Below are 18,965 nucleotides of genomic sequence, written 5' to 3' on the forward strand. Positions count from 1 at the left end.
TCTCACACAATATGAGTCACTGTAGCTCAAACATCCTCATGTGTCACTCCTGCAATTTCAATACAATTTTTTAGATGTGATCCTTTTATAATGAGTTTATGGAAAAAGTAAACCACACCAGATTTTCAGTTCTTGCGTTTTCAGTTTGGTGTATTGACTTTGCTCATGTGACTCATAACGTGTATTAGGAAACGGCCTATACCAGCCCAGCTCGTGGTGTCGTCTGAAAACGCAGATATACCTTTAACTAAACTACAGTAACAAAAACTGAATTTTAAGATCGATATTACCGTCTAGTAATGTAAATTCAAGTGCTGAGAAGCACCTCAGCAGTGTGCACTCTGGTGCAGGTATAAAAACGCAGGGAGGATTATGGCTTGATCATGGAATAACCTTTGAAGAGGGCAGCTCTGTCAAAGAACAGAAAAAGTAGTGGAACTGAACGCAGAAATGTGAAAGAAGCCGTCTTTAACAGGCAACAGAACTGGGGAAAAATGGAGCAAGGAAAGGGATTTTGTTGCTTACAGTAATGGGAAAAGGAGGAAACCTAAATATAAACTATTGTTTAACTTGCTGTGTGTGTTACCATCTCAACTAGTGAGTGGGCGCCTGTCCTTTTGGTTTAACTGTAGCTTTTCAGGCTGCAGCAAACAGAGACTGAATGAGAACCATTAAATTGATTTGCTGGCAGACAGACATTAGAGATGTAGAGGGCTATGGGCTGCTCTATAGTCACGACTGGAGGCTCAGTTTAAACTGAATGGTTAAACATTTTATTTTTAAATTCTGTAATTAAAAATAACACTCCTCGCTTTCTAGTTAGACAAGAACTGGAATTAATGGCTGATTCCAAAGATATGGAAATAGATTTCCCAAAATGTCAATCTATTCCTGTAATGTTTTCCAAAACTGGCTTTGGAGAAAGAAAAAAAAGTAAAATACAGTGTTTATAAAATCTTATTAACCAAGCATTTCCTAACCAACAAAATCCTCTAAGGCTCGGTCATTAACCCTTTATATACTACATGCCAGAAATAAGAGAAATACAGTGATGTTGAATGTTTTTTGAGCTTTAGATGTTGCTGCAGGCCAAAGCAACGTTAACCAGTGAAAACTGAGATTTAGTCTTGCAATTTTTAAAGGTGTGTGCCTTCATCTCCTTTTTTTCCTTTTACAGATCATGGTATTGTGTCACTGTTTGAAGGCTTTTGACTGACAAACATTTCTGTACGGTTAAGGTTATATCGCCACATCGAGTGTGTTGTTGTGGCATTTGCATTTTAATGTGGACAGGGATGTTTTAAAAAAGAATGGGGAAAAATAATGTATTTGTGAACATAGCCTTAGTCAGAAAGTGATCAAGCAAATTTCTCACAATGGAAGCTTTTCAAAATTAACTTTAAAGTACGATTAGCAAAAAATATGGGGTCTAACTGCACCAAAAGTATGACTCAGCATGTAGTGGTGCTTTGAATGCACATACTTAGCGGAGCATTAGTTATGCAGGTCACACACATTTCATTTGATAGCTGTTATTGCAGTTACTACACATCTGCAAGCCACTTTACAACCCACCTACATCCCAGCTTTTCCTTTCATGTTGTATCTTGCCTAATCAATGTCATATCTATAGTGACTGATGCCTGGAGTAGCAGTAACTGGTCCATACAGGAGTCTTGCTGCACATTATATACCCTTATGGAAGATCCCAGAGCAGATTCACACTGCTATAAATATAAATTACTTCAACAGGAAGTAACAATCTTCTGACTATCCTGGTCCTGAGTGAATGGATAACGATGCAGTAAAAGGAGAAGAGAAATTTAAGGCTGCATTTTAATGCTGATCAGAAGAGGAGTGAATCATCATGTTAAGGGAGCTGACGGTGCCATCGCAGAACGCAGGACATGGTAAACTGACTTGGCAGCAAAGGCCGAGCAGCTGCGTTGGAAAGCTAGAGTGTGAAGTTGAATGCTGTGGGTTTATTGCAAAGTCAACTTAACACTACTGAGTGAATTAAGCGTGTGTGGGCAGAACGCGGAGCAGGCTGTGAAGGCAGCTGTCTGAGGCAGCGGTGAACGGCTGTGGTTAGAGGGGAAAGGCACGACCGAGGCAGACTTTAACCCCATCGCCGTTTAGCTCCCTCCCTTCATTGCTGCCCCCCACAGAAACCCTCAGGTTAATGCAAAACCTGCTTTAACATCTGAACCGGCAATCTGAATTTTAAAAGAGAGGATTTCTACGCGCTTTGCAAAAACGACACACTGATTATTTCTAGGATCGGTCAGCCACACCTGCCCTAAATGCGTCTGTTACAGCATCTCCTGTAGTGAGAGCAAAGTGTAGTGTCAGCATTAGATTTTTACCTTCTCCCCCTCTACATCTTTGTACTTCCCATATGTGCATCGTGACGGGATTGTGTGAGGACTGCATAAAATTTTGATCACAATGCAAGCGAGAATCCATCGGGATGTGACCTCAGTTCAGAATGCAAAACAAGAAAAAGCTGCGGTGAGAGCCTCTAGAGCTGCAAGCTATTGCATCCCGACAAGAAAAATCACACTAGTGTCTCCACTGCAATGCCCAACGGATTTCAACACTACACTCATTTCAGCTCTATTTTCCTGACTTTGTGCTGATGAAAACCAGTGATTCTAATTGTATATACGAGCAGGCTTCTCATAGAGACATCTCAATAAAAAATACATGAGTATGAGTACATATTTAAATAAATGTGCATCTAATTAAGCTGCTATTGTTTAATCTTTTTGTGCAGACATAAAACAAACTGAACTAACAAACCTTTTCCGTGTTGTGATAATACAAGCCGTCACCCCCTATTTATTTTCTGTTCATCTGTAATAAATCGCAGCTCAGAGAGCATCGTTGCAATGATTGGATAGACTGCTCTTCTATTAATATCACTTAAATGAATATCTTTCGTCACTGGCTGAAACCATCTGTGAAGGTATCGCTAAAGGCAGCGTCCTTCTTTCAACGGGGCTCTGCTTTTGTGGCTGATAAGGAGCTACAGTCGGAGCGAAGGCTGTCGTGAGCTCCTCGGAGATTCATACACATTCTGCTTGAGCCACTTGAGGACAAACGTGTCCCTTTAAAAGCACAAAATAGATTTGTGATGAAAGGATTAATGCATATCTCTAATCAGGGTAACACAAATCTTATTGATTGCATATGAGCATGCCATGTGAGTAATAATCCGAAGCACAGGTACGGCTGATTTAAAGACCCCGGTTAAAGAAACGCCCTAAGAGAAGAAAAGAACATTTCAATCAATGATAATGGATTTAATATTATCATGCACAGAGACTTATCATAGAATAGCCAAATAATGATGTCAGCATTGATGTAGCCAGTTCGGTGTTTATACACTTTTTGTCACCATTAAAGTTAAAACAGTCCCCTTTTTTTTTCCCCATGTTGCCTAAGCTATATTTGGAAGCTTTAAAGCCAGCGTGCAGACCCATTACTTTTATTGATCTGTTGTCCTCCATAGGTCTTTTTCACAGCAGACATCACAGCTGGAAAAGTGCAAATACAAAAAAAATGAAAATTAATAAGTGGCACACTTGAATAGAAGAGAGTCAAAGTTAATTTTACTGGAAATAACACCGACTTCTCCAGCTGTGATAAGTCAGACGTTTGCTGCAAAAAAGGCCCATATAGATTAATCATTTACAGACGAATGGTTCTGGATGAGTGTTCTGACCAGGCGCCTGACAATAAAATGTATTTTCTGTTGGTTAGAGCTTGCTAACATTTTGGCAACTGGTCTTTCATAACAAAGTAGGGCTGTAACAACAAAATCCCTGAGTTTACTGAAATGAATCAGCTTGTCAGTCGGCTTGTAACAGGCAATCCTAAAACCAGGTACTGACATTAGCAACTCAACAAAAAGAAGAAAAAAAAACACAGCTTTCAGGGAAAAAGTTAAGAGGTTTTGCCATTGTGATGTAAAGTAGCCACTGAAATAACACACAGAGAACAAAAACAGGATTGTCAGACACCCAAGAAAGAACAGATCTGATTGCTGATAGTTTAGCTCCCAAGCTCAGTGGATACAGTCCATTTATGCACTATCTTAGTGATGGCTATGATGCAATTGAGCTCGTTATAACCAGGACGTTACTAATTCCACACCTGCTGGCGAAATCTGCAGTCTATTTTTTTTCCAGCTTACATCAGCTAGCAGAAAACAATGTAAATGTTTACAGCCTCTGGTTCTTTATATTCAGTTACGGTTTGTCTGTGTATCTTCTGCGTACTTTAACTTCCTTCAGCATTCAAATTCATGCTCTAATCTTTTTTTTTAGGTTTTGTTTTTGTCATAAAATCATTGAAATGGCGAAGCAGTTACTTTCCAGGTACTGCGAGTGCCTTTTGTCTCTGGATTACAGACCATTACCATATCAAAAATTCTCTTTCAAACTGCAGCCTTGGCCTCCTCGGACTTTTTATTATGAATATTGGATGAACTGTGAGCACATCGCCACTCTGAGGTAATAATATTTAAAATCTGGAATGGAGAGCAATGGACAGATCACAAACTGGAAATATATGTTACGATTACTTACCTTTCTTGGTCAGCACTACGAAACCGGGGCAAAATCATCTGTCTGAAGCTGCTGGTCCGGTCAAGTTTGGGCTGACTTTTTGCCCTCTTGATGGAACCCTTCAACCTTCGATTGAGAAAGCTCTAAAGATTTAATAAAAAAAACAAAAAAAAACCAGGAGGAAAAAGAGTTATGGTTTTACAGTGGGAAGTTTACAGAGGCGCTAGCTACCCTGTGGGGTTTTCTACACAAGCATAAAGCTTACGTCACATACTTGAGCGTGCATTGTACGGTTTTATTGTACTTACCGGCTGTCTGAAAGGCTGTGGGGTCGTATTGGGAGGAGTTTCCATGCTTGACTGTCTTGCAGAGGCAAAACTTGCCCTGCGAGATTGGTCTATGAAGAAAAAGTGCCAAACAAAAGCAGCAAGAATAACAGAGTTAAAAAAATAAGAAATGGAAAAGACTGAAACCTTTAATAAATGCAGGCGCATAACTCGAACACAATAAATAAATAAATGCTGAGATTTTGTGGGGATATCAGGGATTGAAACCAGTAAGAATTTTGTAATTTTAAACTTACATCTACTTAGTTCTAGCCATTTAAGTTTATCACTTATCATGTCTTTAAATTTGGTATATTCAGTTCAATATTTCTGTCAACCAATGTTAGGCCAACTCCAGCTAGTACAATCTGGCAGCCAGTTCTGAGATAAAGAGTTGGATTATCACATTTTTACTTTTTTCCAGGCTTAAATATTTTATGTATCAACTCTGCCAAAACAGAGGAAATTTGCTGAGAGTTTAGAGCTCTCAGTGGAAATTAACTGTGTTGGCAAACTACTGTACTCAAGTACGATAGTGAAAGCAACTAGAGGAAAGACGACTTTGATCCTGTAATAATGAGAAAGAAGAAACAAAATACAACAAAACATCAGTAAAGTCCTGCATAATGCTTAATTCAATCAAGCAGTTATGACTTTAATGATTTTTTGTCCTTTTTTCTAACTAATTTTTATCCTTTTATTGTTACATTTTGTTTTATTCTCTCTTAGGTCACAACACAGTTAGTTTTCCATTAGTTAGAAACGTTTTACTGCTTTCACAACAAACTTCCTACTCATAGCTTGCGTCATTACCTTGCAGCTGCCACTTCAGTCCCATAAAGAAAGGAAAACATCATCAGAAAACACTGACAGAACACACATTATTAGCAGGCCAGATACCAGCACAGAGAAGTTCAAGCTGAAGAACACCAGCAACAAGAACATACATCTACAGCCCCCCGAGAAAAACATAAAAAACAACACAGTGTCTGAAAAACAACTGCATGCCCAAACAGATATTCGTCATCAGAAGGGAAAACTTTTTATATCTAATGCCAGTGGAAAATGACGCAAAAAAGAAGAAAAAGAAACCCTGATGTGAGAACTATATTCGGAGGAAGACCCACACTCTGATGAGTCATCTTGAAACCCATGGTCTTGGTTTGACTTAAGGCTAGTAGCAACTGAGGAAACATGGTGATGGATCTATAAAAGTATATGCATCTATCTTTGAGGCTTTCTCTGCACGAGTGTGTGTGTGTCTATGTGGTGACCTGGAAGACAATTCCAGCGCTGAGGAGCGTGAGGATCACAGAGTACGAATATATCCATCCCACATTATCCCCATCTTTAAATATGAGCGACAGAAATCTGAGGTATTCATTAGCTGTTCAATTTCCTCAAACACCAAGTTAAAATAGTAACTGTGGGAAAAGCTGGAACACTGAGCTCACATAACACAGAATCAGTAACCAGTTTGCTGGATTTCATCAGACCGCAAGGCCAAAATGTTTCCGTGTTTGCTGACATGGTCAGATTAAACTGGTCAAATTAAGATGCGTCAACCGTTTCCTTTACTTACGTGCAACTAATACCAGTTTACCTTTGGGACTATATGGAACTATATGATATTGGTTTTAGCACCACAGATAAATGCACCCTCTCCAGAGATTATAATTAATGATATAACACCTTACCACCCACCATAAAATGTGACGCAGCATTTAAAAAAAAGCCAGTCAAGGACACAGATCGAGAATCCCAGCTGTGCACAAAAACAGCCAAGCAACGAGGCAATCAAGAACAACCAGACTTTCCAATATTTCCTCTATTTGCTCTTTCTTTTACTGACTGCAGAATCTCAATCAAATCACATCTATAGTCTGAAAAAAGTGGGTTATTGAACAGTTTCTGATACATAAACTGGAAATAAACAACAATCCAGTGAAATTTCCATCTTTAGCCTGTGAGGATAACAGTGTGTGGATTGTGATAGGCTACTGGTTTTACAATAAACCATCAGAGTTTTTAAATAAGAGGCTAAATCATTTATAAATGTATTATAAGTGGCTGTCTATTTACATCATTACTAACCAAAATTCAAGGAATGGACACAGTCTGACATCTACGAGTTAAAAAGACTTAAATCTGTTTTTTGCATGTTAATCCAGATCAGGATTGTCAAACTCAATTTATATTGTGGGCACATATAGTCCACTTTGATCTTAAGCACTAAGTACACTAGTGTGTGGGTGGAGTCTTTAACAACAGAAAAAGCTGTAAAACATGAACATAGTTAAAAGTTCAAAATCTATGCACTTCTTCGCATTTCCCAAATCCTTCAAGCATGCCAGAGTCTTTGCCAGGCTGATTCTGGCTCCTGGACCTTATGTTTGGCACCCTGATCTGGATGTTTTGACATAAAAAAGTAAAGGAACAGTTTGGATCTTAGCTGGCTTTTTCGGTGCTGCGTAACCTAGCTAGTACCTAGCTGTTCCTGTAACAAATTTTCTATAGTTAACATGATAATGTCACCATCTTTAATTCCTTTTGCCACTGTAATCATACATAGAAAATCTAATGTCTTGACCGCCCTATCTGTAAGTTAAATATCAGGCAATGGCCTATAACTGGTTAGCTTTAGCTAAAAGAAATAAAACAAGGTCACTCTATTCAAAGGTTACAGGCCATAGCTAGAAAATACTCTTGAACATAACCCTCAATATAAACCACAACATTCAGTTTTTAAAATCTAAACAAATTACTTAATCTATATTTTGTTAATCTGATCCTAAAATGTACCTTCCCCAACTTCCCTAACATCTCCAAAGCTATTTTAAGGCAGAATAAAGCTAGCATGCTTCCCTCTCTCTGAGTCAAGCAGATGCTAATCACCTCCTGGCTATTCCACCAGTCACACCATACATATGATATCACTTTATATATATAGTCTTCAGATAATAGGCTGCTTGTGTACCTTTATCTTATGTGCAAACCTTTGGGAGCATAATCTATATTTAGCCTTTCCTCATGTCCCCAAGAATGAAGGTTTTTCTTAAAAAAAAAAAAAAAAAACCAATCACATTTTCAGCTACACACTGTTCAGCCTTTCACAAGTGGGAATGAGCCATGTCAAAAGCTACAATACGGCCCTCAAGTGAGCCCAGGTTGTACAATATGGTCGTATTCCTTTTTATATGCATGCATTCTTTTAAGCTAGCTTCAGAGCGTCCATATGTTTCACAGCACATAAGGAAACGTGATCGTGTTTCATGTTCACAGTCACTCTGCTGTTCTATTTTTGTCTCTGATTGATCTGCTGGAGCATTTTATTTATTTATTTTTCCTTTAGAAGTTACCCATTACCCACGGGAGTCCTTTTTTTCTTCCCTTTGCAATGCAGAATCAAGACACTCTGTCATCCTATGATTTCCTCACTCCCAAAGCCTCTAAATAGGCGACTCTCCAGGTTCTATTCTGAATCCCAGCTAATTGTTTGGTATCCATGGAAACAACTCCAAGGGCTTCTACTTGAACTGCAGAAGATACGGGCACACAACTGCACAGCAAAGATGATGAAACACACCAACACGCAGCACAACGCATCTGTTTCTCCCGACAGACGCGTGAGAAAAATGCTCGGACCCGTCGGCCCGACCACGAGGGATGGGCGGGAGCGGATATCTTCCTCGATCGTTGTGGGGCCGAATCCCAACTCTGCCTCGCGTCTCAGCGCGAGAGCAAATGGATCAAATGACCAAGCAGACAAATATTTAGGTTGTATTTTCACCTGCCACTGAGAAAGTCACCTGCAGCATGCAGTGATCTAAGGAAACGTGACATATCAGAACACATGGATGCGTTCGCATTGGCTATTCTGAATGTAAATTGCTGTCAGGACGGAGTGTGTGGGTGGCAACAGCCTCTAGCTAACTGTGATACAGAGAGAGAGAAAACAGAAAGAGGAAGACTGCGAGTGGGTGTTGGAGAAACATACTCAACCTTTAGCATGTATATCTCTATTAATACATATCTGGAAACTTTGCTTTTTTAGAATAATTTGAATAAAATCATTTTCAGGTGATAATCCCCCCCTCCTCCTCCTCAATCAGGTGTGAAAGCTGATGTATATAATAATGAGTTATCCTTGAAACTGACTGATCACGACAGCAATTTAACAATTGTGACTTTTCTGCAGATGTCTACAAAAAAAACAAAAACACACTTGTGAAATCTACCACAAATACCAATAACCCACCAGTTAATCCACCAAATCAGCATTAGCTGAAACAATGATGCCGTCACAACGGGCAACCTCACTAATCCTGCGTCTCATGCCACCTTACATAATAGGACACTTCAAAAAACACTGGACCGTAGCATTACTGGTGCTCAACAAGACTGAGGGGCTGCAGCCATGCCAGAGCCTCTAATTCTCCACAGAAGGTGATTTGAGGTAAACACTAACATTAGCACGCTTTCACTCATAATGACAATGCTATCTTGTCAGATGTTTGCATCCTAGGATGATAATATTAGCTATAATGAGCGCTCTAATTAGACACTAGACAACTGTTTTCCCCCTCACTGAATCTGTTTTCTTGCTTTTAGCCCAAATAGAGGATGGGATGCACACACACACACACACACACACACACACACACACACAACTTACTCGCTGCTAATTAGAGCTAACTCCAACATACAGTGAAGCTCATTAGTTTTAAAGGTATTTGGTCATAAACCTTTCTATTTCTGATGATGATGCCTGCATGAAAAGTTAGGGGGCTGTCAAAGTTTAGTAAAAAAAAAAAAGTAAAAGCAGAAAAAAAGAAAATTCAGAGGATCACCAAAGGCAGCTGCAGTAATTACAGTCTGTGGAGCTCAAATCTTCACAGCAATCAGTGTAATGAGAGGCACAGCGCTAGCATGTTAGCTGAAGGCTGGTATCAGATCTGCGCAGGTACGCTGAGATGAGGTATTCAATCAGTATCAAGCATCGAGTCTTTGCCTAAAATAATACCATAATTAGTTCCTGGTTTTTGGCTGTAATCAAACAAAAAAAGACAAAAAAAAGCTGGTCCTAAGACTCAACGTGAGCAGGTTTTCACACATATTATAAAAGCTGTTAATAGCCCCTCGCAGTTTCATTCGTTCATAATGTTATTTTAGAGTTTGTGTCTCTGAAGCGCACAACTATGACTCAAAAATACATAAATAAACAAGTAAAAGTATGGCTCAAAGTCCCACAGACCATAGCAGAGGAAAATGTAGGTTTCAGGGTTATTTAGTCGAATGTAAACACAATACAGAAAACATATTGTGCTCCATTTATGTAGGTTAAATAAAGTCAATAGGTTTATAAAACGGCATCCTCTTTGTTATAAAGGTTTTTAAAAATTAGTGTATTTAATATCAAGTTTAAGACAATTAAAGTGCTTTTGATCTTAACACCTTTCTATAGTTTCTCCCTCTGACGGGAGAAAGTACATAATCGCTTCTGTTCGTTTGTTTGTTAGCACTCCCCACTATTTTTTTTTAACTTCACAACAATATACCAGGCCTTAGGGGACATGAGTACCTAGGTTGGCTAAGCTTGACCTTCATTGTTAGCACCTAATGAAGGTCACCTTGAAAAAAGCATTTCTAGAAACCATATCGAGTAATATGTCATATGAAAGGGCATGGAGAAAGCTGTGCAACACACTTTTTGTTTTTTCAATATGACGCCCTACAGCGTCACAATGTCAGCATAACAGGCCACAGTTGGCATGCTGTAATAAAAACATCATAAAATAGTTTAGTATAGCTCTTGGCCTTCAGGGGAAGTTGCTCTCTCTCTCTTGTTACTGTTGTTTTCAAGCAGGATAAAAATCCACATTTATGCTGCTACGTTAGACGGCGTTTGAGGCCCACGTCTTTCCACGATGTCGGCGGTGCCGTCCGGTTTGTCCCGGAGTGACGGTGTTTTCAGTTCACACGCACCAAATCTCGTTATGTGTGGTCTGGAGCATATGACAACAAGGAGCCTCCGGTGACTCACAGACCGGGCCTGCTGGGGCAGATGTCGTTTTCATGTCATATGGAAGTCTCCGTAATTGCCATATTCCAACGAGTAAATACTGCCATGTCAACAACCAACCCGTGATTATGCCATGGGAAGTTGCTCTTTTTATGACAGCTCCGAGTACCCATAACACAAGCCAAACTGTCAAGGTAGCCACAGTTAATCCTACCCTAATGGTAATGTGACAATAGGCTCAGCAAACTATGGATTAAGATTTTATCACTGTCTATTAAGTTCAAGTGAATAGAAGTTTTGTACATTTAATAACTTATAATAACCAAATATATGTTTTACAATGTCTGACAGTTAACCCTTTAGATAGGTCATGACTTTCACTATCATAAGCAATGAAATGGTTCAGATTGTCTATAATATGATACACAACTTCATAATTCAGTGAAACAGCTGGCTGGTATTTTATTACAGGGGCTGTGGTTGAGCATGCTGATTGGCTGAGGTCTTTCTGTGTGGCGTTTCTATGTTTTCCCTGCGCCTGTGTGGGTGCCTCCTCCCTAAGACGTGCATGACAGGTGAACTTGTGATTCTGTACTGGCCGTAGGTGGGGATGTGAGAGCGTGCGCTTGCCTGTCATTCTGAGTTAGCCCTTCAGGGAGTATCCTGGCTCTGTGACAGCTGGGACAGGCTCCAAGGAAGAAACAGTCTGGATGTCGTTGCATGTCCCGTACATCTATATGCATATTGGATTTTCCAGCTACATCAGTGATAACTGTCTTTAATCCAGCTTACAGTGAGATTTGCACATATACAAACATATACAGTATAGTGAATAAGTCTTGAGCCATCGCTTATTTAACTTTGTCATAGTTTTTTAAAGTTTTTCTTTTGACACGTGGCCATTTTCAAATGAATTATTTTTTTGTTTGTTAAGCCACTTAATACTGACCTATGCACAAGCACATAGGTCAGTATTAAGTGGAATCAAGAAGCATGAAGAACTAAGTGGAATTAAATCAATTCAGACAACTGGACAAAGAGGACAAAAGAAGAAGTGTCAGGCCTAAAAAAACCTAATCTATAGCAGATGAACAGTGGGGGGGGGCAAAGACCTGAGACATAGATCTGGACCTTCAATTGAGCCATGTACTGTTCACCAAAGCCTCATCAGACATGGTCTCAGTGGAACGATGGCTGTGAAGAAGCCATTCTTAAAGAAGGGAAACCAGGAAAAAAGGCTGAGGTGTGCCAACAACTGGACTGAAAATCAATGAGAACAGGTCTGATGGAGTGGTTCAAATCTACATCAATACAAACAGAAGAGCTCAGAAAAGGCGCAACAATGAGTGTCTACAGCCCTGTGTAAAAAGGTGGAGGCTCTGTCATGGTTTGGGACTGCATTTAAGCCAGTGGTGTTGGGGATCTTATTAAAATTGACGGCACCCAGAAAAGTGCCGTCAGATTTTGATCCAACATGCAGATCAAAATCTCCCCAGAGCCTGAACCTCAGGATTATTGAAGCAGTGTGGGACCATCGTGATTGAGAACAGAACAAAAGGCAGCCAAAACCCAAAGAAGAGCTTTGAATGTCCTTCAAGAAGCATGAAGAACTATTTCTGAAGACTACTTGAAGAAATTACAGGAAAGCTGTCTGAGAGAGTTCAGGCTGTGTTGAAGAATAAAGAAATGCAAAATATAAAGAAATGAGGGTTGGCTCAAGATCTTGTACAGTACTCTAGAACATCGTCAACCTGACTTCACAAAAAAATAATTCTTCCATTTCAATTTCGGTGGTATGATATATAAATTAGTGCTGTCAGCGTTAATCTCGTTAAAATGACGCGTTAACGCGGCAAATCTCCGTTAGCGAGTTAACGCGGATCGCCCCGTGCGTGGGGCTGCACGGGGCATTAACGTCATATTAACGAGATTAACGCTGACAGCACTAATATAAATAAAAATGATACATTTTTTAAAAATGATCTTATATTGTTACATCAATTATCCTAAAAATATAACGTGAGAAATTTTTAGACCACGACGCTTAGAAATTTGTTATGAAAGATTTTAGAAATGTTTTTAAAAATACAAACTTTTTTTTAAAAATGTATTCAAATGTTCAACTGGTGAAATGCATCTCCCTCATTACAGTTTAGGGCAAGGGTTTGTGATTCTAGTGAGAAAACAACATTCTAGTGCAATTAAGTCAAGTGTTCTTTGTTTAAACTAGTAAAACTGGTAAAATATAAACTAAAAAGGATTAAAATCACATTTTAAACATGCAGCCTGTTTAAAGTGAGTAATTTAAGAACGAGTTAAAGTGTTGATGTATCTGAGATTCTCTCTGCGCCCGTATGATGAAAGTAAACGCAACTTTGATCATGATGGCAGAAAAACTTCACTTTGTTTTTTAATCACTTCATTACACTCTTGTTTCAAGTCTCAGACTATAGTGTTTATTCCAGGAGTATTTATGGCTTTTTCCAGAAAAAAATAGGCAATTGTAAGGCATTCACTATAATATATAAGAAGAAATAGAAAAATATAAGAAAACTGCTTACACGGCTCATTAACACAAGAAGCAAGTGAGAAATGTATTTTAATTTATCTTAATTTATTGTGTGTTCATTAGTATGAACTGACTCTTCAGAGCCAGTGTTTAACTCCTAATAACCAAGTACCACACATGGCCATTGTGAATTCGAGCAGCGTCACAGGTGCTGAAAAGCAAACACAGGCGGTGTAATGAGTGTAGAAAGTTAAGGCCATTCATTTACAGCAAGCTGTCCAAACAATCATCCCGCATGACTGACAGGAGCGAAACCTCGCAGCATCAACTCCGTGGCTCTTTGACAGCCCGGCAGCATTGCCCCGGGAGGTTTGACACGGTTTAAGTGTGAGCAGTGATTTACCAAACACAGAATGACACGTGAGATGGCGAGCGCAGAGAGGCACAAACTGCTGGCATTTAGAGAATCAGATACTTAAGTATTAAGTCCTGAAGTGCCCGCTGCACTTAAATGTGAAGTGAGAAAACATTAGGGCTGTTTAAGAGACTTAAAAACCCTTTCGAGCGAAGACCCAAAGATGACGGTCTTACTAGCTCGGTTTCATGAGCCCAGCACGTACACCCAAAATACCGAGATGCTTTAAATTCAACACGCCTCACAAAAATGTGGACAGCTGGCTTTATCCTAAGTAGAAAAGCGACACCTCTGACTCCTCGGAGCCACTCTGCTTCTAAGTTTAGAAGCAGCACTGTAATCAAGGAGAAGTAAAATGCACAGAAGAGCTGAAGGATGAGAGAGGAGAGGTGGGTGGAGGAGTTGAGGAAGCAGGGGCAGTGTGGGAGCGAGGGAGCCACGGGGAAGAACCTGCGATCGGGTTGAAAACTGGCAGATATTTCTGGAGAAACACGAAGAAAGCGTCTCTGAGTATTCTGCAGTGTAACCACTACTTCTGAAGGCCAAGACAGTACTGTATAGAAATGGCCTCTGAGCGGAGGAAGGCACAAGAACAGTAACCCGAATAAACAATCTAAAGTTGCTCTCCATCACGTGTGTGTTTTCTGTCTCTCTCCTGCCTTGTTCCTCCCTGTGTGTGTGTGTGTGTGTGTGTGTGTGTGTGTGTGTGTGTGTGTGTGTGTGTGTGTGTGTGTGTGTGTGTGTGTGTGTGTGTGAACTAGCCAGGGGAAGTGTGGCCTAGTTACCATAGGAACATGTTCGCAGCTTGTGCACTGCTCTCTATCCAACTACCTCCGTTTTTGCTAATGTATTTAGAAGCTTTAATGCTATGCTTGTAGATGAGCAGATCCAAATTAAAGAGCGAGAACGAAGATCAAGAAGCAACGTGGACACCGCTTTTGATATATTTTATTTTAGATATTTTATTATTTCGCAAAATCAAAAATGAGGCGATTCTCAAAAAACATCCCCCCTACAGTCGCCTCTGACCGCCCCTTGTTTGTTTTGTTCCTAACACATGTTTTTGTGTAGGCCTTAATGTCGAAAGCAAAGACAACAGCTTTACACACTGCGCCGACTGATAAAATGATTTCTCTCCCCGTCCCTGAAGGGAGAAGAAATGACTGCTTTCATCTGGGGAGGTAAAGGGAGCACAGTGAGGAGGAAGGAGGAATGAATCAAAGCCGGAGTAAAAAGGCAAATGGCGCTATCAAACCTAGAGGATGTCAAAATAAAACTCGGAGCGCGGCTCAGACGGTGAGTGACGCTCCAGTGGAGGATCGAGTGGTAAAGAAAAAAAACATCCTCAATGTGCTGAGGTACTTTTGTAAATCTTTATAATCCTGAAAAGGATTGGGAAACCATGGCAGAGGAGGGAAAAGGAAAAAAAAGCAGGGCGGCACATCTGAGGCTAGTGCATGTTAAACCCTTCATTAACCACTAGCAACAGCAGTGTTGATGCATTTCAGAGAGAACAGAAGACTAAGGGGGAGGAGGGGGGACATAGAAAAACATATATAACAGATAAAAACCTTACTGGACCATGACAGACTGGAGAAGAGGCTAAGAAATGACAATACGCAAAGCTGACGACGGAGAAAAAGGAGACTTTGACTGGGTCTCGGCTAAACTGACTCACTTGGGGTTAAAACTCCAGGTCCACCACCACAGCAAGCCTCCGCTTGACCAACCAACCCAAACTGACTCTGATGGGGCAGCCACGTCTTTGAAGATGTGTCCATGCAGCTATATGGCACAGACACAAGTAGAGTTTTCTCTTTAGTTTTTGACATCAGTGAACTAACAATCCCCCAGCCCCCCAAAAAACACAATGACAAAAAGTTTTAAAAACAACCAGAGGAAAAAACGTGAACCCGTTATTGTGCCTGAAAATAACGGTAAAGCAACGTTAATAGAGAGAATGTGTCAAACTGTACAAATCAAATAAAGAGAAATGTAATTTTATAGATAGTAGTAAACAGCGCTGAACGTGGAGTTGAAATGACTTTTTACTGTGCAGTAGGTGGAATCGTTCTTCATCTGCATGGTGTGAATGTCTTTGAGGTTTCTGTAGATAAAATGTTGCTGTAGATAAACAGCAGTGGGAACTTATCTTTCAGGAAAAAAGAAAAAAAACCAGATGTTTAGCTGTATGACTCAAATGCAATAATATGAGAGTTACCATCTGGGGCTGCTGCGGAGCATGCGAACACACAAACTTGTCCATGTCATTAAAAAGATATCAGTTTTTGGGCTGCAAAGCACGGCATGAGCTTCTTCTTCATCCACCCCATCAGATCTGGTATTTTTTTTAGATTTGCAAGCTAAATGTCACGATGCTGCAGAGCCACAAGCAGCTACCATGATTAATTGATAAGCGTTCCTACAGACATGGATCCCCTCCAGGTGTGGTGGAAGAAGTATAAAAATAACCTGCTTTGAATGATGATTTGTTTCTGATATGATTTCTCCAACAAAAAGTTCAATTTCCTGCTTTTAAATTCCCTAAAAGGACATTTACAGTAGCTGCCTCTTAAAGAAAAAAAAATCAAGTATCAATGAATATGCTGATGTGCTTTTTTGTTTTATTTAAAAGGTTAAAAACACTGGATACAATACATCATATTTTCAGTATTTAACAAATGAAGGCTTCAGATTTTCGCATCACACTCAATTTAAGATGCTTACCGGAGCAGGGGTGACCTCCAAATTACACCGAGAAAAAAGCTTAAACACACAATTTTAGCTGAACCCACCTTAAGCAGATGAATGTGAAAGAAAAAAAACCCCTGAAGCTATACTTTTCTGTACAGTGACAGTTTATCATCCAAGAGCAAAAAAAGTGAGTGGATGGGGTTTGCCCACATTTTTTTTTCTTTTAATTCCTGGTTCTTAAAATAAAACTCACATTACAGGTGAGATTTTTGCAGTCATTTTGAAAGTTTTAAATAAATATTCTATGACATCAGGAGAGTCCTAATCATGGCATCTGACTGATTCCTAAAATGCAGCTGTATGAGATGCTAACAGGGTAGACTGCCCACACAAATCTGAGGTGGGTTATGGCTTAAGTCACACTAGAGCAAAAATAGAATGGCAACCAAAAATAAATCTCTGGTTCTTTAGTGATTGCGTTGCATTTTTTCTACATTCGGCACCCAGTTGCATGCAGTTGCAGTTACTAACGGATCACCGTGCAACACCCTCGATCCCTGGGTGACCACGTTGGATTGCAAGGTGAGGTAACCTGTTTCTGAATAATTTCGGTCTGACTGCAATCACTCTCAGATTGCAGATAATCACCGTCTAATCTATAAGCACAGACCTTTCTCACTCACTGTGTTTATACACCTCTCTGCATTTATTATCAGTTATTATTAATCTCTGGCTCTCTTCCACAGCATGTCCTCACCGCCAACCGGTCGCAGCAGATGGCCCCGCCCCTTCCTGAGCCTGGTTCTGCTGGAGGTTTCTTCTTGTTAAAAGGGAGTTTTTCCTTCCCACTGTCGCCAAAGCGCTTGCTTATAGGGGTCATATGATTGTTGGGGTTCTTTATGTTTTCTCTGTACTATTTATAGGGTCTACCATACAATATAAAACACCTTGAGGCAACTATTGTTGTGATTTGGCGCTATATAAATAAAATTGACTTGAATAGGTTGGCAATGTGTTGCAATCAATGTGAGCCGATGAGCACGATTCGTCTGTGCAATAGGGGACAAAACTGGTTGCCAGCTGATTGTGTTCTGGATAGATTCCTGTATAAAAACAATGTTGCTGAGCAGCTGTATCATTTCACAGCTACTTCATGTGTTTCTACAGGAATTTCTACATTTCTGTTTCAAATCTTCACCGAGTTATTTACCCCATTATGACAAACAGATTGCATATAATTGCCAACTTGACCTTATTCAACTGCAAATTGAAAGCAGACTGAGTCCATCTCATTGCTATTTCATTCCCAGCCTTGATGCCCAAAGTCACTTTGAAGACTGGTCGCAGACTGATCAACGTCTTCAGAGCAACCATTGCAAAGGCAACAATATTGCAAGCTGATTGCACACGGTCGCAGTAAGTTGTCGTGCCGCAGTTTCCAACTACTGTTTCCCCTAGTGTGACTGTGGCATGCCTCCAGTGGCTGTAAGAGAAGAGATTAAGAGGAGAAAAATGTGGGGACAGAGTTGAGGGCAGTTCTGCGAGAGCAAACTGATGAGTATTATAAGGTATTACGTTGTCAGACCGTGTTAAGTTGGAGGAGAGGCTCAGGATAGGAAAGAATTACAAGAACCACAAAAAATATCTCCTCTTTTTTCTGTTAGCTGGCTGAAAAAAAAGAAGAGGATGGGAAATAAATCCATGGCCTGAGGCAAAAGAAAACAATTTGAGAAAATTGCAGGACAGGATCTCATTGACAAGACTCCCTCTTTTTTTTTTTCAGAGAACATTCAGCTAGACTGTCAAAGCCTTTCTGTCCTTGGCAGCAAGAAGAAGCCCCCTCTGTGCATTGCATTGAAGATGGCTGAAGAACAGCAGAATTACGACGGAAACTTGGTACTGGAGCAGAATCGGCTCTTTGCCGGCTGTCAGGCTCCCGGCTGACAACTGTGACAGAGTGGCAAGGAGTCCAGATTCTCAACAGTTCATGAGAAATTGAGAAAGATTAATAGATGTCCGTGATTCACGCCTTTCTATTTCAGCTAAACTAACAAAATAATTTCTGGAGGAGATGTAGGAGATAGGCGTTTCTTATGAAGATACCCATTTCATATGGAGGAGGATGAGGAAATCCTGCGAGGGACAATGAGTCAGACTGAGCCAAACTTATCTTGTTCCATCAAGTGTGCAGCCTTAGACATTTCATTAACTGAAGCACTGCTGTCTCCACTACATTATGCTTTTTGGTTAGGATGGGGAACGGTTTAAAAAGAGCCTGAGCGCAGAGACGGTGTGACATAATGGACCATGAAGATGGTGGTCATTCACTGTCCCAACATCAATCTGTTGCCAGTAGAGATGGAGGAATACCAGCAATAAATGAAATCACTCATGCGTAGTTTGGCAAATCATCTATTGCTCCCAACTA

General features: G+C 40.2%; 1 protein-coding gene across 7 annotated transcripts in view; it reads right to left on the reverse strand.

Annotated features, from left to right (window-relative positions):
- The window catches only part of syngap1a (synaptic Ras GTPase activating protein 1a), a 56,774-nt gene that overhangs the window by 34,485 nt on the left and 3,324 nt on the right, over positions 1-18,965 (reverse strand). For 5 of the 7 annotated variants that reach the window (XM_025902176.1, XM_025902172.1, XM_025902173.1 and 2 more), the window contains exons 2-4: positions 15,522-15,628; positions 4,880-4,968; positions 4,593-4,714 (exon numbers count right to left, since the gene is read on the reverse strand). In XM_025902176.1, the coding sequence (XP_025757961.1) occupies positions 4,593-4,714; positions 4,880-4,968; positions 15,522-15,624 (314 nt within the window). In that variant the 5' untranslated portion in view covers positions 15,625-15,628. Of the gene's footprint in view, positions 1-4,592; positions 4,715-4,879; positions 4,969-5,710; positions 7,930-15,521; positions 15,629-18,965 lie in introns of those variants that run through there. The other 2 variants (XM_025902174.1, XM_025902175.1) reach the window with 2 other exon arrangements.

The sequence above is a fragment of the Oreochromis niloticus genome, linkage group LG22 (genome assembly GCF_001858045.2).
Source record: "Oreochromis niloticus isolate F11D_XX linkage group LG22, O_niloticus_UMD_NMBU, whole genome shotgun sequence".
NCBI classification, from domain to species: domain Eukaryota; kingdom Metazoa; phylum Chordata; class Actinopteri; order Cichliformes; family Cichlidae; genus Oreochromis; species Oreochromis niloticus.